General features: G+C 41.3%; 1 protein-coding gene across 4 annotated transcripts in view; it reads right to left on the bottom strand.

Annotated features, from left to right (window-relative positions):
• Window positions 1-17,877, bottom strand: part of MAPK10 (mitogen-activated protein kinase 10) — a 92,069-nt gene that overhangs the window by 17,823 nt on the left and 56,369 nt on the right. For 3 of the 4 annotated variants that reach the window (XM_086611284.1, XM_086611283.1, XM_086611285.1), the window contains 2 exons: window positions 10,441-10,623; window positions 8,235-8,359 (listed from right to left, as the gene is read on the bottom strand). In XM_086611284.1, the coding sequence (XP_086467410.1) occupies window positions 8,235-8,359; window positions 10,441-10,623 (308 nt within the window). The remainder of the gene's footprint in view (window positions 1-8,234; window positions 8,360-10,440; window positions 10,624-17,877) is intronic. The other variant, XM_086611286.1, reaches the window with a different exon arrangement.

Genomic DNA, 17,877 nt, shown 5'->3' on the forward strand with positions numbered 1-17,877 from the left:
GGGAATCACAACATGGCATTTAAGGCCATCCAGAAGAGTTTAATGCTGTTACACATCAGGGGGGAAAGGGTATTGCGTTCCTACCACTTCTCATTTGCGTTACAGTCTTTGCAATAGTTTTATTGCCCCCATACAGCCTGTGAAAGACCATAAACTTTTAATAGACTTATAAAAAGGGATCGTAACTGTCACACTAGTCTCCCTCTTAACTGGACAGGGCTATTTTGTCTGTTCCCCTCACATTCATAATGTTGTAAATCTGGGCAGACACAGAGGGTCATTAGCTCCAGGTTAAACTTTTGACACCAAATCCCCTGCTTATTCCCTGAACTGTCCTCAGTGATCTTCACGGTCTACTCCAGCACGCACTGACACTTCATGATGCTGCAAAGAGCTCACTTCAAAATTCCTGTCACATCACGTGCTTTCAGTTACCTGTCCCAGGTGTCCAAGCCAAACAAATACTGTACAAGAGATGCCCAACTGCTTTTGAGGAAGCCATTTACTGGGAAGGAGTACTTTAACTGGACAGCTACGTTAACTAAATCCCCCCCCGAGCTACGCCAGTTAAAAACACCATCTTGTTTAGTACCTCTGTATCCTAATATCTGTGTTACCCCTACTGTATGGGGTTATTGACAGTGGAAGGAATCCAGCCTCGTGTCATGCACTATGGGAGGAGGACTCAAAAGAACCCAAATCACCCCACTTCCAACCTTTAGTCACAAGACGAAAGACCTCACTCTAGGGAAAAGTGCTTATCAAAGGCTACAAAAGAGAGAGTGCAGTGAAGGTGGGCAGATGCAACACAGTGCCCCAAGTCCCAGTGGGGCCACCAGTGAGAAGTTAAGCACAATGCAAGCAACCAAAAGCATCTCTATTACTCAGCTTCCTATCGGTCTCTTCTCAGATTCCCCGGCCTGCAGGTTTGAAGGGCAGTCTGTGAAAAAGAAGGGCTGCTTCACAGAGCCTTGTCATTCTGCAAATCCTCAAGGAGAATTTTTTAAGGTACCAGCTGGTCCTCTGCAAACTTTCAGTAGGGAAGCGGCGGAATATTCATCTTTGCTAGTCCATCCTTTCTCCCACTCCTCCCTCCACTCCATCCTTGCCTGCCCACTTTGCAGCCAATAGCAAAGGCTCCTATTGCACTGCCTGGCACCAAGCCATGAAACAGATGCAAATCTCTGAAGCTGGGAGCTTGTGGCGTGAAGTGCTCATCTAGGAAGAGACAAGGCCCGCTTGGGGAAGGCAAAGCACAAACCTGCTGTCTGTGATACAGAAAGTCAGAACGTAAAATCTGGCTCACGGCTTTTCTTCTCCCTTTGCCACGTATCAACAGAGCTATTACTTGAAATCTAACAGACAGGTACATCCCCAAATACAATGTACTTCCTTGTGTAAAGGAAGACAGGAAAAGATGAAGAACACCATAGTTCCTAGTAAGTAGGTACTCTGTAAAGTGCTCCTGTTGTAGAAATAAGGGAGACAAACCAGAAAGGATTATCCAAACTCTGTTTGGTTGGAGAAACGAGGGAGATAAACCAGAAGGAATTATCCAAACTCTGTAAGATAACCCTGAGGTGGGGGACAGGATGGCACTATAAATCCGTCGAACAAAGAAATACTAAATTAGCCAAGACGGAACTTACATTGAACTTTTACTCATTACCCTCTAGGGGAGAAAAAGCCCCCTACCCAAATAGGACCACCTCTCTCTGAGGATGCACAGTAAAATATTTGTGTACTATCCTTTTAAATTGAAGAGTAGAATTAGTAGATCAATCAGTATCAAGGACACTGACTAAAGTATGAATAATGGATTAATTGCACAACTGTGTGAGTATAAATATTCTCTGTACTGTTACAAACGTGTGGTAGCTTTGTGAATTATCATCTAGCACTCCTTTTTTCTGTGCAGAACTCAAATAAAGCAAATATCTAGACTCTGTGTGTGGATTGGCTTTGCACACCAGATGAAAGAACCCATATTTGGGACAACACTCCTGATCCTCTTGCCTGACAGAGGAGTTCTGATCTGCCTGTTCATCACACACGCAGCAATGTAATTCAGCTCAGGTCAGAACCCAGCCAACGGAGAGTTGAGGTGTTGAGCTTTCATTGAGAGAACCAGGCTTTTCCTAAATTTCTGTCTCTACAGCTCCATTCTCAGACAGGAAAAAGAAATCTACACACCTTGGATGAGACCAGTTGCAGATGCTGGATTCTGACACAAGAGAAGACTCACCGAATGACATTGTAAAAAATAAGTTAATAGGCTTCAAAACGGTATGTTTGTAAAATGCAGGTGCAAGCAATCACGAACTAGTAAGGCTCATGACTACCTCAAGGAAAATCCACAAAAAGAGGGTGGAAAAAAAATGACCGAATCTGATACTGACTAACTGCAGCATTTCTAGTGATGTACAAAAGAAATGCCCACCTAAAACCTCTCTTAACAAAATACCATTTTGGGGTGAAGATATTAGGGGACAAATGGTTTCAAAATGGCCGACAAAGTAAAACCAGCACTTTTGAATTTCAACATGAAACAAGCAAAGAGAATAGAAAGCAAGAGTAAAGCTGAATACTCAGTGCAAACGCAGGGTCCGTTAACTGGTGTATCAGCTAACTGGAGCAGCAAAGCCTTAGGACAGCACAGTCTGCTGATAATCAAAATGTGAGATGATGCCTTTAACAGGGAGAGGAGAGCTGAACAAATGTCGCAAAGGACATTAGTTTGAATAAGAACAGGTGCTGTGCTCCACATCGGGTCAGTCTCTTTCCATCACCTTACTATTACGTAAGTTTACAAGACTGTCATGGGAAGAGAAAACATCACCACCTCTTCCTTGGGTTGGAAATCTTCCAGACAGGGAAAGTAAACAATTTCATGCTACTTGTTACACACTGAGAACAGAAACTCTATAGCAGCAGATGCACCTTAGGCTGATAGATGTTTGCATAAACCTTTTGTCAACCTATTCCAATCATGAGCACGGATCCTAAATCTGTACATGAATAATCATAAGGAAAAACGGGGCTAAATGTTTTCTTAAAAACTACTTAGACTATACTCTTTCATTTGCTTTTGTCCTTCATTTATAAAAGTTGGCTGCCAAACACAGCTAAGATAGGTAGGCACAAAAAATTGAGACCACACTGGGACAAACTCTTATCTGCATTCAATGAAACAGTTAATGATCTGTACACATTTCTCTACCTTTCCCATGAGGTATTTTTATAAGCTTCCCAAACTACAGCGTAGTTTGTGGACAAAAAGGACCTAAACTAGTTGTGTGAGGATTCCAACACACTTCAACAGTGCTTTGATCTAGAATCATCATCTAGAAACTGGTTCAGCTGGAGAACTGAGGCCCACTGGCAGATGTAACTTCCATTTCTGCCTTCCAAAATTTGGTGGGCTAGATCCAGAGATCCATTAGAAAAGTCACTGATAAAATATACCAGTGCAGTTGTTCCATAGCACACATTTTAATAAAATAGCTTACCAAGAGAGGGAAAAATGACTCGTTCCATTCAAATTGGAATGGGAAACCAAAGACGTACATAACCTGGAAGAATCAAACCACAATCTGTTCTTCACCGATGTCCCTGAGGTGTTTTTTTTTTGTTCATTTGTTTGTTTGTGGTTTTTTTTTTAAAAAAACTAATATTAATGAGGCAGAGAACCATTTTTAGGTTTTTACACTCCATTCAAATACTACTTCTCCCTGCAACTGTACCCTATTACAACTTCTGCTGTTTAGTTCAGTATAGACCAATTCAGAGAGTTAGATTACTAAATGAATCAGCAAAAGTACCTACCTCTCAAAGAGCTCAGTTGTGGCACGTTTTTAGATGAGTACCAACTCCCACCCCTGCTCCAAAGTCAGCGAGATGCAACAAAAATACATAAGATGACAGTCATTTCCCCATTGCCCATGGCATTGGGAAACGTTTACTGAGTTTGATTCTAACTCTTCTGCAACTGTAACAAGGCGGATATTTCAGTGAAGTATTTCTTTGAGAGAGATGCAAAGACTCTTGTCATAGGAATTGAATTCTTTATCTAATACCCTTAATAACACAAAATTGCAACAACGAGTAACACAGAAGTAGAACAAGGGAATTAGCTGGCTGTAGAGCCTGGCGCACAGAACTGTAACCATTTAAGACATCGGATGTCAGCGCAGTGTTACAAGATACCCCAAAACATATTCCGGATGTTACACTAGGTTCCCCACGTCCATGTCTGAAGTCGCAGAAAGACACAGCCTGTTGTGCACACCAGCACAGCTTTTTCCAAGAGGAAAAAAGTTACTCCATGCTTGAAGCACTAAATCACTCGTGTCACCAACAAACAAGTTTATCACACACAGGTACCTTGCTGTCTTGTAAGAACTAATAGCACATCAGACATCAAGTGTTCAGCCACAAGTGGCAAATTGTAACACAGACGCATGAGTAAAACCTCCTCTCCAGTGTAGCAACAACTACTCCTCATACAGGGACTGCCAGTTAGTAGCGGTCCCAGAATCTCAGGATACTCTTTTGCAAAAAACAGAAAGCCACCGATCTCCCATGAATCTGTTTGAGAAACTTAATCGGTCACTGAGACAATGCTGATGAAAAACACTGACTACACTTCAACAGCTGAATCAAGAGGCAAAGAAAAATCCAACTGAGTTAAGTTCTCTCCAGAAATGAGTAGTAAGTGATTCACAGCTAGCCACTGAAGGTGTGTCAGCATGAACAGATGGAAATTTAGAATTGAATAAACTGTTAATCACAACAAGAAAGTCTTCCAGTTTAACTTTCCCTCTGAAAATGAGATTGGAAAAATAATGAACGTTAAGTGAAGCCAGGCTCTTTCTAGAATTCCTAGAACTCTGAGAAAATACAACGAATGTTTATTAATCCCATGTTCTTCTATTTAGCTTACACTGCACACAACCTGAACCTTCTTGGTTTTTAACCTGCCGTGATCAACCTGTTGTGGTCAACGGTTCAATGTCCACGTGGAGGCCAGTGAGGAGTGGTGTTCCTCAGGGGTCAGTACTGGGGCCAGTGCTATTTAACATCTTTGTTGGTGACGTGGACAGTGGGATTGAGTGCACCCTCAGCAAGTTTGCTGATGACACCAACCTGTGTGGTGTTGTGGACACGCTGGAGGGAAGGGATGCCATCCAGAGGGACCTTGACAGGCTGGAGAGGTGGGCCTGCGAGAACCTCATGAAGTTCAACAAGGCCAAGTGCAAGGTCCTGCACGTGGGTGGGGGCAACCCCAAGCACAAGTACAGGCTGGGTGGAGAATGGATTGAGAGCTGCCCTGAGGAAAAGGACTTGGGAGTGCTGGTGGATGAGAAGCTCGACATAAGCTGGCAATGTGCGCTGGCAGCCCAGAAAGCCAACCGTACATCAAAAGAAGCATGGCCAGCAGGTCGAGGGAGGTGATTCTGCCCCTCTACTCTGCTCTCGTGAGACACCACCTGGAATACTGTGTTCAGCTCTGGAGTCCCCAACACAAGAAGCACATGGAACTGTTGGAGAGAGTCCAGAGGAGGGCCACGAAGATGATCCGAGGGCTGAAACACCTCTGCTATGAAGACAGGCTAGGAGAGTTGGGGCTGTTCAGCCTAGAGAGAGAAGGCTCCAGGGAGATCTTATTGCAGCTTTCCAATACCTAAAGGGGGCGTACAGGAAAGCTGGAGAGGGACTTTTTACAAGGGCATGTAGTGATAGGACAAGGGGTAATGGCTTTAAACTGAAAGAGGGGAGATTTAGATTAGATATAAGGAAGAAATTTTTCACTCAGAGGGTGGTGAGGCACTGGAACAGGTTGCCCAGAGAAGGTGTAGATGCCCCATCCCTGGAAGTGTTCAAGGCCAGGTTGGATGAGGCTTTGAGCAACCTGGTGTAGTGGAAGGTGTCCCTGCCCATGGCATTGGGGGTTGGAACTAGATGATCTTTGAGGTCCCTTCCAACCCTAACCATTCTGTGATTCTATGGTTCTATGATCCCAAGAGAAGTACCCTGAGAGACCAGTGTCAAAGCATTTCAATAACACTTTGCTGCACTCATGACAAAATTATTAGTATGATTCTATAGTATGTTATTGGCAAGATATAGCATGTTTTGGAAGAGAAAACTTCAAAGCTAAGAGAGACAGAGAAAGCAGTTGGGGATGCTGACATTCAGCTCATGTTAACTACACAATAACTGTGCAAAGAACCAGGTGGGTGACAAGAACAGTGTTATCTAAGAAGACGCAATTCAGACACAGATACAAACTACAACTAACTGGGACAACATCAAGCATTTGAAGTTGAACATTTAAAGGTGCTATACCTTCCTCACAGGATGTTCTCTGTTCTTTGAGGTGCTATGGGAGCAAGGGCAGTTTGATTTTTCACTGCTTTACATGGCCTGTAGTCATTTACTGAGAAATTAAATGCAACCAATAGCGAAAATGCAAGAAATGTGATTTGATAGCATGTGGCACCACGTTTGTACAGGTATCTATGGTGACAGAAGGTGCATGTGACAGATTAATACCCCAATGAACGAGAATGTAATTACTGCAGGCTTTTGAAAGCTAGTGGGCTCACTAAATTCCAGCCAATTCACCAGGCAGGCAAAATTAATAATTATATATTTCTGTTTTACAGCCATGATCCAGAGAAAGGATGTGGCTTGTTCTAGATTGCATGGGGACTCTATGGTACAATTAGAAATCAGACCATGGACTCTTCAGCCATGGATGTACTTCTGATCTCTGTCTGTGCAAGACGACAGTAATACAAGGTTCAATATCAGCCGTAATTCTAGGTATGTGTGGCAAGTTTTTCCTTCTAAAAGGGCAACCTCACCATGACAAAAACTCAGCCTCTGCTTCGATCTGAATTACAGCTAAGAGCATACATTTGGAAATTTGGCAAACCGTTACATCGAAGCATGAACTGCACCAAACTCCCTTCCTGTTCTGTGTCACAAGTGGCTCTCCATGGTCAAATTCACAAGCAAAGCACATCTAAAGAGGGACCAAAATCTGAGCGCTGACATAGGGGTAGTTCCGTAAAGCGGAGTTAAGAAATGCATGGAAATGCAACAAAAGTATCTGACAATGGAATGAGATCTTCAAGACGGATGTGAAACTAAAACGTACATGCCAAGGGGTAAAATATTGCAGGGTATCAAATGTTTGCATTTCAGACTGATAAACATTTTTCTTGAAGAAAACTGAACAGGGCACAAAACCTAAAGGCTGTCTAGATAGCAGAACTGTTCCCTATAAAGCACTCCTAAATAATATACTCTGCAAAAATCCTATGTACATGAAATTTGATGGCGTTTTCTGCATACCATTTACTTTTGAAGTTTACTGCACTTCCAAGAACACACACCGAACTGGAGCATATCACTAAACAGCAGCGATTTGATTTTGCAAGGTTCAGGGTCTTGGTTTCCTATTGTGGTTAAGTAAGGTTTCGAAACCTGTTGAAATACTGAGCTCTGTTTTCATACGTTTCATACACAGTATTACAGGGAACACCTCTGAATTTGTACCTATACCTATCATACCATGTCAATGAAGCGACTACGGATTGCACTTATTCCTATTAACACCAGCCTCATCAAGGTATATGGAGAGGTGTCTGGAGAATGACAGGATTATAAGAAAAATTCCATTCTGTTTGCACACAGTGTACATGATACTGAACATGGAACACATGAGCCCCTGCTTCATTTTAAAGAATAATTTACATTCTGCTAAGATTTTGCTGAATTCCGACTTCGGGATTTTGTATTGTTTCGTTTAAATCTCCTGCTCTCCACATATATCCTTGAACACAAATGTAGGAAGTGACGTTCGCTATTTTCCACAAGGGAAGGTTTAGAGAGAAAGATCGTATCTTTTGCCAGACTGACTTATATAGCTAGAAAAAACAGGTGAGCTACTGGATTCAAATCCTTTCTTCATGGTGTCTAGAAGAAAGCAGAAAATGGCTTCATACACTTGGAGTGTTTTTGCTTCCCTCATCTATTGTCAGTTAATCTAACAGAGAGACACATGCTGTCCCTACAGATCTCATTTCACGTAAATCCACAGCCCACCGCAGTCACAACATTGTTTCTTTACAGCATGCTCGTTATGAAGCTGCTGTAAAGCAGCAGGAACCTCTGAATCACGTCTGCATTTCGCAGTCTGAAGTAAAGAATCACGCCTTACTTACCGCCTCCACTTCTGCTGGGTCGTACCAGACATTAATGTATGGATGCTGTAAGGCTTCATCTACCGATATTCGCTTGGCCGGATCAATGACTAGCATCTTTGATAAAAGGTCCCTGGCTTGGCTGGCTAGAACAATGAAATCAGATAAACACAGTATTAATACAAGACAATCACTGCCTCCACAGGAGGGTTAACTGGGTTAGGAAAGCGACGATGACACAGCCCTTTTAGAGGTTGTTTGTAGGTACTTCTGCCTCTCGCCCTGTTATAGCTTGAGTTCTTTGATAACCGTTCTAGGTTGGATTCATTAGGAAGGTGCCAACATCAGGGCTGCACACCATAAGTCTGCTAACAAGCTTCAGTAAGATTTTACATGTTGTATGCAGATTTCACGTAGAGGGCTGAGCAATAGACCCAAGAAAAACGTGCTTGAGGTATCTGTATTATTGCCATAATACAAAAGCTCGCATAATGAAGCCTAAAATCATGGCATTAATAAATCAAAGCCTGAAACTTACAGTGGCTCAGGAAAACATCCAAACTTTTCTCTATGTTTTAAAGTTTTTCACCTAGTCTGCTGGGAGGCATTAAATATTTTAGTGAGGCTTAGGTACCAGGCTTATCTTAGGGCATCTCATTAGGAGCAATAATGTTACGGAAGTGCCTTTGAACTGCTTAAGTCTTGTTTGTCTCATATAACAAAGTTTAAATCATCAGGACACACCATCCTCCACTACAAAAATGCACAGCCTTATATATACATTGAGGTTTATGTTGCAACATTGATTTATTCTACTTGATAACAGAACCTGTTGTATCTATCAGGCCACAAACATCAGTCTATTCCCTTTTTCTACTTTTACTTTTACTTTTACTGTTTAGAGTTTGTAGCAAATATAATACCATCTAAACTCATGTAAAAAAATTATAACAACACATATTTCTAGTATTACTACCAATATAGTGTTCTAAGTTTTTCCATGCTCAAAATTATTTCCTGTGTAAATGGAAAGAAAATGAAAGGAAAAAGAATGTAAAGAGATGTAAGTGCAAAAATATTCTTAGGTATCTCATCAGACACATATGTGAATAAAAGTAATACCTAATTAAACCATTAACATTACATTATAGTGAAATTATTAGGCAGGGCAGGGGATGATAAAATTATGCACAAGCATAATAATTTAATGCACTGTTTCTTGTTTTATGACTATATCTCAAAAACTAGCATTCTACTGAACGCTAGTCAAATGCATGTGCTTCCTGTATCCAAAAGATAACAGTCATTTCCATTCATTAGCTCCAAATCCAAGAAATTCCATTAACTCAAGTCTATTGTAGTGGGAATATAAAATTCTGTGTATCCAAAAGCATCTGCTCAGACCTTTCACTTTGCTCCCAGAGCCGAGACAGCAGCCTTGCTATGGAACAGCTGTTAATTGGAAGAGTGTTCTGGGTATTGTAATGACATGCAAATGGTGCTGGACTGATACATAGTACAAGTTTGCAGGGGTTCCAGAGCTGTGAGGAGAAATCTTTTCTGTACTAAACACACATTAATCGCTCTTTCCAACTGAAACTCAATGCCCCGTTCAAGTAAACGAGACTTCAATATGCGATTAAAATCATTGCAACTTACATTTTAGAGGGGTACATCCAGTCACACTGTAATCGTTAGTGCTCTACTGCACATACCCAAACCAATCCACAGCATTTTTCAAAAGAAGAAATCTACCCATAGCAGACATTAAACTGCAGCTACACCAAGACCATTTTGGCTGACGTTGCTAATATCTTTCTATTGCCTAGTAGAGGTATGAGGCTGGCATCTGGCTGAACTGATATTTTTCACCTAAAACAAAACACTGCAAGTGCAGAGATCTTCAATGGAAGTTCTACTGTTCTTTGTGTTCCAAGTTTAAGAATGAGAGTAAAGGAACATCTCAGTTCCTCATGATATGGAAACATCGCACAGAACACCATCAGGATATGCTCAATACATCAGTGTTCCCTTGGGTGCCCAAGCACCAGGGTCTCCAAAAACCATTTCCAAAATCTGCCTCTCAGCTGAACAAAACCCATGCAGTCATTCGCCTCTGCAACTAACCATTAAAAGGGAGTGTAACCAGAGAGAAGAAAACAATGAAAAAAATCTTCATTACATTGTAGCTGTTGACATGTCAACCATGTCCCTTTGCCAGACATACCTTTGAGTTTGTTGTGTTCCGAGTCAGCTGGGAAGAGGGAGTCTGGAAAAAGTTTGGGGAAAGTGAGGCCCGCGTACTTGGGTCTGTTCTCAACGTAGTTCCGTACCGTCGGCTGCAGCTTCTTCATGAATTCCGGACAGGGTGTTCCCAACTGCTCAATAACTTTATTCCACTGATCAATATCTGAACACCAGTAGTTAAGGAAAACAAAACACAAACTGGAGTGTAGTCTCTTGACATTTCTGTTTGCGTGTTCTCTGGGAATCCTCAGAGGTGTTTAACTCCCTTCAGGACATCTTTACAGTCACTATCTTTTTCATCACTATGCCTCCAGTCTCTACAGCCTGCAAAGGACAAAACTCTCTCTCCACAACTATACTTACTCAAGAGCGTTGCACAATCCTAAAACCACCACCACCACCACAGCTTCCTCTCTTTGGGTCAACACATGTCACCAGTTTTATTCTTGCAATCCAACGACTTTCACTGCCTTTTTTTAACATTCAGGTAATTGCCTCCATGTGTCTTTGGCTACATGGGCACAGCAGGGAAGAACAATATATTCACCTGCCCTCTCCATTCAGCCTGTGGAGAGTGAGACCCAGTTGGCTCAAATGAGTTCTGCATGGGACAGAAGTCACCTTCAACTCAGCTGCCTCTTGCTTAGTATGTTTAAGCTACCCAAGAACTTCATTGGTGCTAATTTTGCTAGAAGCACCCAAACAGAAGCCCCTCAAAGGCAATTTGTTTGATTTTATATGAATGCACTGGGACTCATTTTCTATAGACAAATGATGCCTCAGGTATAGACAGATATTTCTCTTTAACTGCAAATGTGATGACTACGTTGCTAAACTGTTACTGGCTATTATAATAGGCTCTCATGCTTAAAAATAAATTGTATTACAAGCAATTTCTACTAAGATTTTTTTTTGTTTTGGTGTTGATTTTCTTAGTTTTATTGAGACAACAATTAGGCATCTGATAGGTGTTACGTAGCTCTTCCAGCCATGTTCAGAACAAGCCTTATTGTGTCAAAAAAAAAAAATTATTAAGCAAAAGTCTGTAAAACAAGTACTATCTCTACAACATACTGTCTAATTCACAGTGCTAAGAATCTGAGGACAACACAATAAAAAAGGAAGAGTATATGCAGTCATGCGTACACTGATGCTAAAAAATGAGATGAAGGGAGTTTCATTAAGAACATACTAGAAAGAATAGCTTTTAAAATACAAACATTCAAAGAATTTCAGCAGAGTTGTTTTGTTTTGGTTTTTTTTTATTATTTTTCTAAGTGATTATTGTCACGAGTGTCATAATTGTGAAGGAGTTTCCCAAATACTAAAGACAGTTCATCACAATTTAGGAGAGAAACCAGGTCAAGAGAATGAAGATAAGAGAGAGAGAGAGAGAGAGAAAGAAAGAAAGAAGGAAAGAAAGAAAGAAAGAGAAACAAAGAAAGAAAGAGAAAGAAAGAAAGATGTGAGGCAAAAAGAATCTCTTTGGTGCAGTAGCAATTTCAGATTTTCAAAAAAGCGTTTTAGTTTGGGGAAATGGAAACTTAGTATTTTCACACACCTTGAAAATTAAAGACAGACTTAATATGGGTTCACCTGAACCGTCTTATTTGAACAAAAATCAAACGCTTCATTTAAAAATTGCAGTTTTACTAATCAAAAGTGTTTCAAGGAATGAAAAAAAATTAAACATATGCTTTAAGAATGCTGAAACAGGTTTTTGAATGGTTTTAATCTCAACTAAAAAGGTTGCTAGAAATAGCCATGGTCTGTAAAGATTTTTCTGAATAACTTCAACTTCAATTTTTTAAACTAAATCAAAGATTTATGTAGAACAACCCCTCCCACATACACTCCATAAGTTGTATGTATCTTGTGGTGTCCATGAAAAACATCTTTTTCTCAATAGAAAACTAAAGAGTTGTAACAGCAATAAAGTTATCCAAGACTATCGCTGCTTAAAGAGTAGCCTGAATACTTCATTAAACATTTTATTAGAAAATAAAGTGTTTTGACATTTTAAACTTGTATTCAAGTTATCATACCTCATTGTTTGCTGGCTAGACTATTTCAGAGGCAGGTCTTTCGAGGAACTTGAAAATGTAAAATGTGTAAATGCTTTGCAGAGAAGAACGGAGAACGCAGAAATGAAGGTGCTGTTAGTTGTGCCAAGAGAAGCTAAATGGGTGAGATGACCAAGCTGTGAAAGCACCACTGCAAGTATTACCTGTGCAGATGGAGTGAAGGCCATTTGATAAACAGGGAGGGCCAAATACAAGACTGGCTTCAAAGCAGACGTCAGAAGCTTACGCTTGTGCAGAGCAGGTTAACCATTTCGCAGGCATTTAATGAAGGCCAAAAAGAGAGAGATCTTTGGGATTACAGAACATTGTGAGACTTGGACACGTTGAGAAGAAGATGTAGTAAGATGCTCTGGATGCGTGTGATAAGGGAAAAGAGTAAAAAAAGATGCCAGAATAGGGCCGACGTGGTGGGAACCAGTGCCAATGGTGACGGAGAGAGAAGGAGAATCCTCAGACAACAGGCCAGCGCCCGCTGCACACATTTCTTCTAAGTTGATGGAAAGGCTCTCGCTAAGAGACAACAGACAAGCAGGCTACCACCCATGACCAGAAGATTTTAAGAAATGGAAGAAGCTTAATGAGTCATCAGTGCAAAGACAACAGCCAAAGCCAAGGGAGCTGACAGAGCCACCATGTTACGCTCCTTGACGAGCCTCAATTTGCAGAAGGACAGCACTGGAGACTTTGCAGCCCTGGCTTGCACCAAGGGCCCAAAATGTCAGGTGTTACATCAGAGCAACTTCAGGGACTGGTTTTGAGTAACTGAATTATCTGAATAGATAGTTGTGCTTCTTTGCTGTATTATTTCTGACTTACGTTGCTCAAATACTGCCAAAACCCTTAAATAAAATATATTCATTTGCTCCATACATACATAGACATACAAAAGGACATGATGGAGCACTCAGGACCTCTTTTTGTCCTAATAATAGCAACAGCTAAACCATGCCCAGGGAGAGCAGGTGGAGACAGACTGTATTTCTGTCAGATGGACTCTTTAGTATTGTTTCTTCACTTCCCTAGATCTTACTAGCACTGGATTATACTCTGAGGTCTAATACATGAAAACATGCAAGAATGTAATAATGTTCTTGCTGAATACTGGTCCAGCTCCATTTCACTGTTCTATTTTATATAGTCACTGGTTGTAATGTATCTGTGGTGCACCTGATGGTAAGAGGTTGGTACAAGATTAAAAAAAAAGTTTTTAAAAAATTCTGAGGTCTACTTATTGAAGCAAAGAGAAGCTTCAGCAATTTGACAGAAAACAGATGTTACTATAGACCAGTTCTAACGGGAATCAAAACCTGTGGCAGGTTACATTAACCAATAAGTGATTGTGACTACAGATGTTATTTGCAGACTGACTGAAAAAAATGGTATTTCCAGTTAATGATCAAGTAACTCTCACAGAAATTCCACAGGCCAAAATAGATTAAGCTGTATTTGAGTGAAAAAAACTTCAAGAAGAAAAACTTCGGCCAACGGAAGATCCTGGTTTTCCCCTTGAAATTAAGCAAACGTTGGACAGACAGAAAGTTGGAAAGAATTATAACCCAAAACTCTGAAAGATGATGAAATGTCTGCTTTAAAGCTGTTTGGATCACCTCAGCTGTCCCTTGCCCTAAACAGGACCAAGGAAAATGTGTCAGTTATACACAATAGCATCTGTATGACTTAAGACAGAAGAAAGGATCTAACCTGGATTTATTGGTTTGTCCCTGGCGCTAATACTGCAGCATTTTTACTAACATTAAGATGGCCAAGGTTACAGCAAAGAAAGTTATTTAACAAAATAGTTCTAAAATGTGTATCTTTTGAAAGAAGATTTATCTTTGAATGAGGCCTCAGGTTGCCTCAAGTTTCCCAAAGACACTCTCTCTTTGCATTTTAATTCTGTCTTAAGGAATGGTCTCCTTTGCTTTCCAAATACTTGAAAAAAAAACAGAATCTGAACTGCAGATTAAGAGACGTATTAAGCAAATGCACAAAAATTCTAATGGGAAAAATAGTATTCTGAATGAACAATAAAGAACTTCTATTGGAAAAATCCGATTTTGCAGTGAAGTCATCTATTTAGAGGTACAGGCTGAAAGTTTACCATTACTTTCGTTTCTGTTCCCATTGGTGCAATGTGAGTCTCGCATTTCAGAAGTGTGAATTAAGTACCACCGTTTCAGTCCTTCAGTTGGCCTGTAGACTTCAGTTAAATCACATTTCTGCAAACATTCAAACAACTGAAGAAATGGAGTTTGGCTATGAGGGAAGACTTACAACGCTTCTCAATCAGAAAATGTTACAAGCATTTCTACAGTTGCACAAATTGATAGCTTGTGATTAAAAAGTGAAATTTAGACAACAAATTATTATCTTTATACTTAAGCTAGCCAGCCTCAAAATGGCAATAATTTTCATTTTTCCTTCCCACGTTATGTCTGTGTAAATCATTACTTGTTTTTTTCAAGTGAAGGACTGTATTTTCTTACGTTCAGCAGCAAGCTTGTGCAGGAGAAGATACTGTTTACAGTAGGATGGATTAGTTCTACTGCGATACAAATAACAACACACTATGATGCATGCACAGGTAAGCCCATCCATTCTTCCCTAGTAGTCAGAAACGCGTCAGTGCTCAGCTGTTTAACCATTAGCAATAACTTACTCCAATTTTTCACGTTTCTCTTCCTGCAAAGGGGGTGGGCAAGAGGAAATCTCCTGTTGCAAATCTAATAACCAACGGATCACCAGAGACCAATCATTGCTTTTCCACGCTACTTTGAAGTGTGGCTGCGCTAGAAAAGCCTCTACCTAAAATTTTCCTCAAACAACATCTGTGGACTGTGATGTGGAAAACACAAGTAATTCTGCCAAAATGCCTGTTTATAACAGAGCTTTTGGAATTGTGCTGGACAGTAGTGGTGATGGTGAGGAGGCATGCTTGCCTACCCAGAACACAGGACTCCACTCTCTTCACCTGTTGAGCAGCACGTCTACGCTAGCTTTACTGCACTGGAGTAGGATTTACTCTTTGTGGCTAAATGTGCTTCTGGAAATGGTTCACACTAGGGCAGGTCAAATCTTGCTTTTGTTAAGGTAGGCACAACAAAACGAAAATGGACGTGGAGCTCGTCCTTCATAACAGACAGACAGGGTAAGTTGATCTCTTTTCAATCTCAAAATCTTAAGGGAGTCACCTCTCTGAAAGTTTTCTCCTTAAAAGTCCATATTCCACCAACAAAAACTGACTGCATTGCTTTGAGCACAAATTTTTGATGCTCCTAACTTGTCAAAATTTAATTACTATGAGCAGCTCTGTATTTCGCTTCCCAACACCAAGTTGTCACACCAACTGTAAAGTTGATAGCTCAACCTATTTTCATTTTTTTTTAAATTGAATTTTTATTTTAAAAAATAAATCTGTTACTAGAAACCAAACTAACCAACTTCACTGTGAGAGGCATCAATGTGAGATACCTGTTTTTTCCACAGTCTCATAATTTACATAGAATCATAGAATGGTTAGGGTTGGAAGGGACCTTAAAGATCATCTAGTTCCAAACCCCCTGCCACGGGCAGAGAAATCCTCCACTACACCAGGTTGACCAATGCCTCATCCAACCTGGCCTTGAACACTTCCAGGGATGGGGCAGCCACAACTTCTCTGGGCAACCTGTTCCAGTGCCCCACCACCCTCAATGTAAAAAATTTCTTCCTTATATCTAACCGAAATCTCCCCTCCTTCAGTTTGAATCCATTGCCCCTTGTCCTATCACTACACACCCTTGTAAAAAGTCCCTCTCCAGCTTTCCTGTAGGCCCCCTTTAGGTATTGGAAAGCTGCTATAAGATCACCCCGGAGCCTTCTCTTCTCCAGGCTGAACAGCCCCAACTCTCTCAGCCTGTCTTCATAGCAGAGGTGCTCCAGCCCTCTGATCATCTTCGTGGCCCTCCTCTGGACTCAATCCAGTAGCTCCATGTCCTTCTTGTGTTGGGGACTCCAGAGCTGAACACAGTGTTCCAGGTGGGGTCTCACGAGAGCAAAGTAGAGGGGCAGAATCACTTCCCTCGACCTGCTGGCCACACTTCTTTTGACACAGCCCAGGACACAGTTGGTTTTCTGGGCTGCCAGCGCACATTGCCGGCTCATGTTGAGCTTCTCATCCACCAGCAAGCCCAAGTCCTTTTCCTCAGGGCTGCTTTCAATCCATTCACCGCCCAGCCTGTACTTGTGCTTGGGGTTGCCCCAACTCACGTGCAGGACCTTGCACTTGGCCTTGTTAAACTTCATGAGGTTCTCACAGGCCCACCTCTCCAGCCTGTCAAGGTCCCTCTGGATGGCATCCCTTCCCTCCAGCGTGTCCACAACACCACACAGGTTGGTGTCATCTGCAAACTTGCTGAGGGTGCACTCAATCCCACTGTCCACGTCTCCAACAAAGATGTTAAATAGCACTGGCCTCAGTACTGACCCCTGAGGAACACCACTCGTCACAGGCCTCCACGTGAACATTGAACTGTTGACCACAACTCTTTGAGTGCGACCATCCAGCCAATTCCTTATCCACCGAGTGGTCCATCCATCAAGACCATGTCTTTCCAGTTTAGAGACAAGGATGTCGTGTGGGACAGTATCAAATGCTTTGGATAAGTCCAGGCATATGATGTCAGTTGCCCTTCCCCTATCCATCAATGCTGTAACCTCGTCATGGAAGGCCACCAAATCAGTCAGGCAGGATTTGCCCTTAGTGAAGCCATGTTGGCTGTCACCAATCACCTCCTTATTTTCTATGTGCCTTAGCACAGTCGCCAGGAGGATCTGCTCCATGATCTTGCCAGGCACAGAGGTGAGACTGATACTGATACATACTGATATCAAAGCAGTTTACAGAGAACACAACAAAATAAATGGAAAACGCTAGCATTTGACAACAGCAAGTGTAGACCATTTTCTGTGCCAAGGTAAACACTTTGAGAAGAATGTGGCATTTGTAAAAATTAGACTGTAACAGTCTAATATTTTGCAACTTTAAGAATAGTAGTTGCTATTTATATGCTACAATAGAACACGTGGTGATCACAAAATTAACGTTGCGCATAAATAAAATTACTTCAGAAGATTACCACTGACAATTTGGAAGTTAGAAGACAGCAGTGTTGGTTGTATAACTGTCAGTAAACCTTTGGATGCATATCTATGGTGACATCTTCACTATAACTTTCAATTGCCATTTTTTTTTTAGCTGGCACTTCATTCAGTTGCTGAGCATCTTTACTTACACGGCAGCAAGCAAATCAGTGCTTAGTGGATAGTCCAGGTACTGCAGCACAGGATTGCAA

Source organism: Tauraco erythrolophus, chromosome 5, assembly GCF_009769465.1.
Source record: "Tauraco erythrolophus isolate bTauEry1 chromosome 5, bTauEry1.pri, whole genome shotgun sequence".
Taxonomy (NCBI): domain Eukaryota; kingdom Metazoa; phylum Chordata; class Aves; order Musophagiformes; family Musophagidae; genus Tauraco; species Tauraco erythrolophus.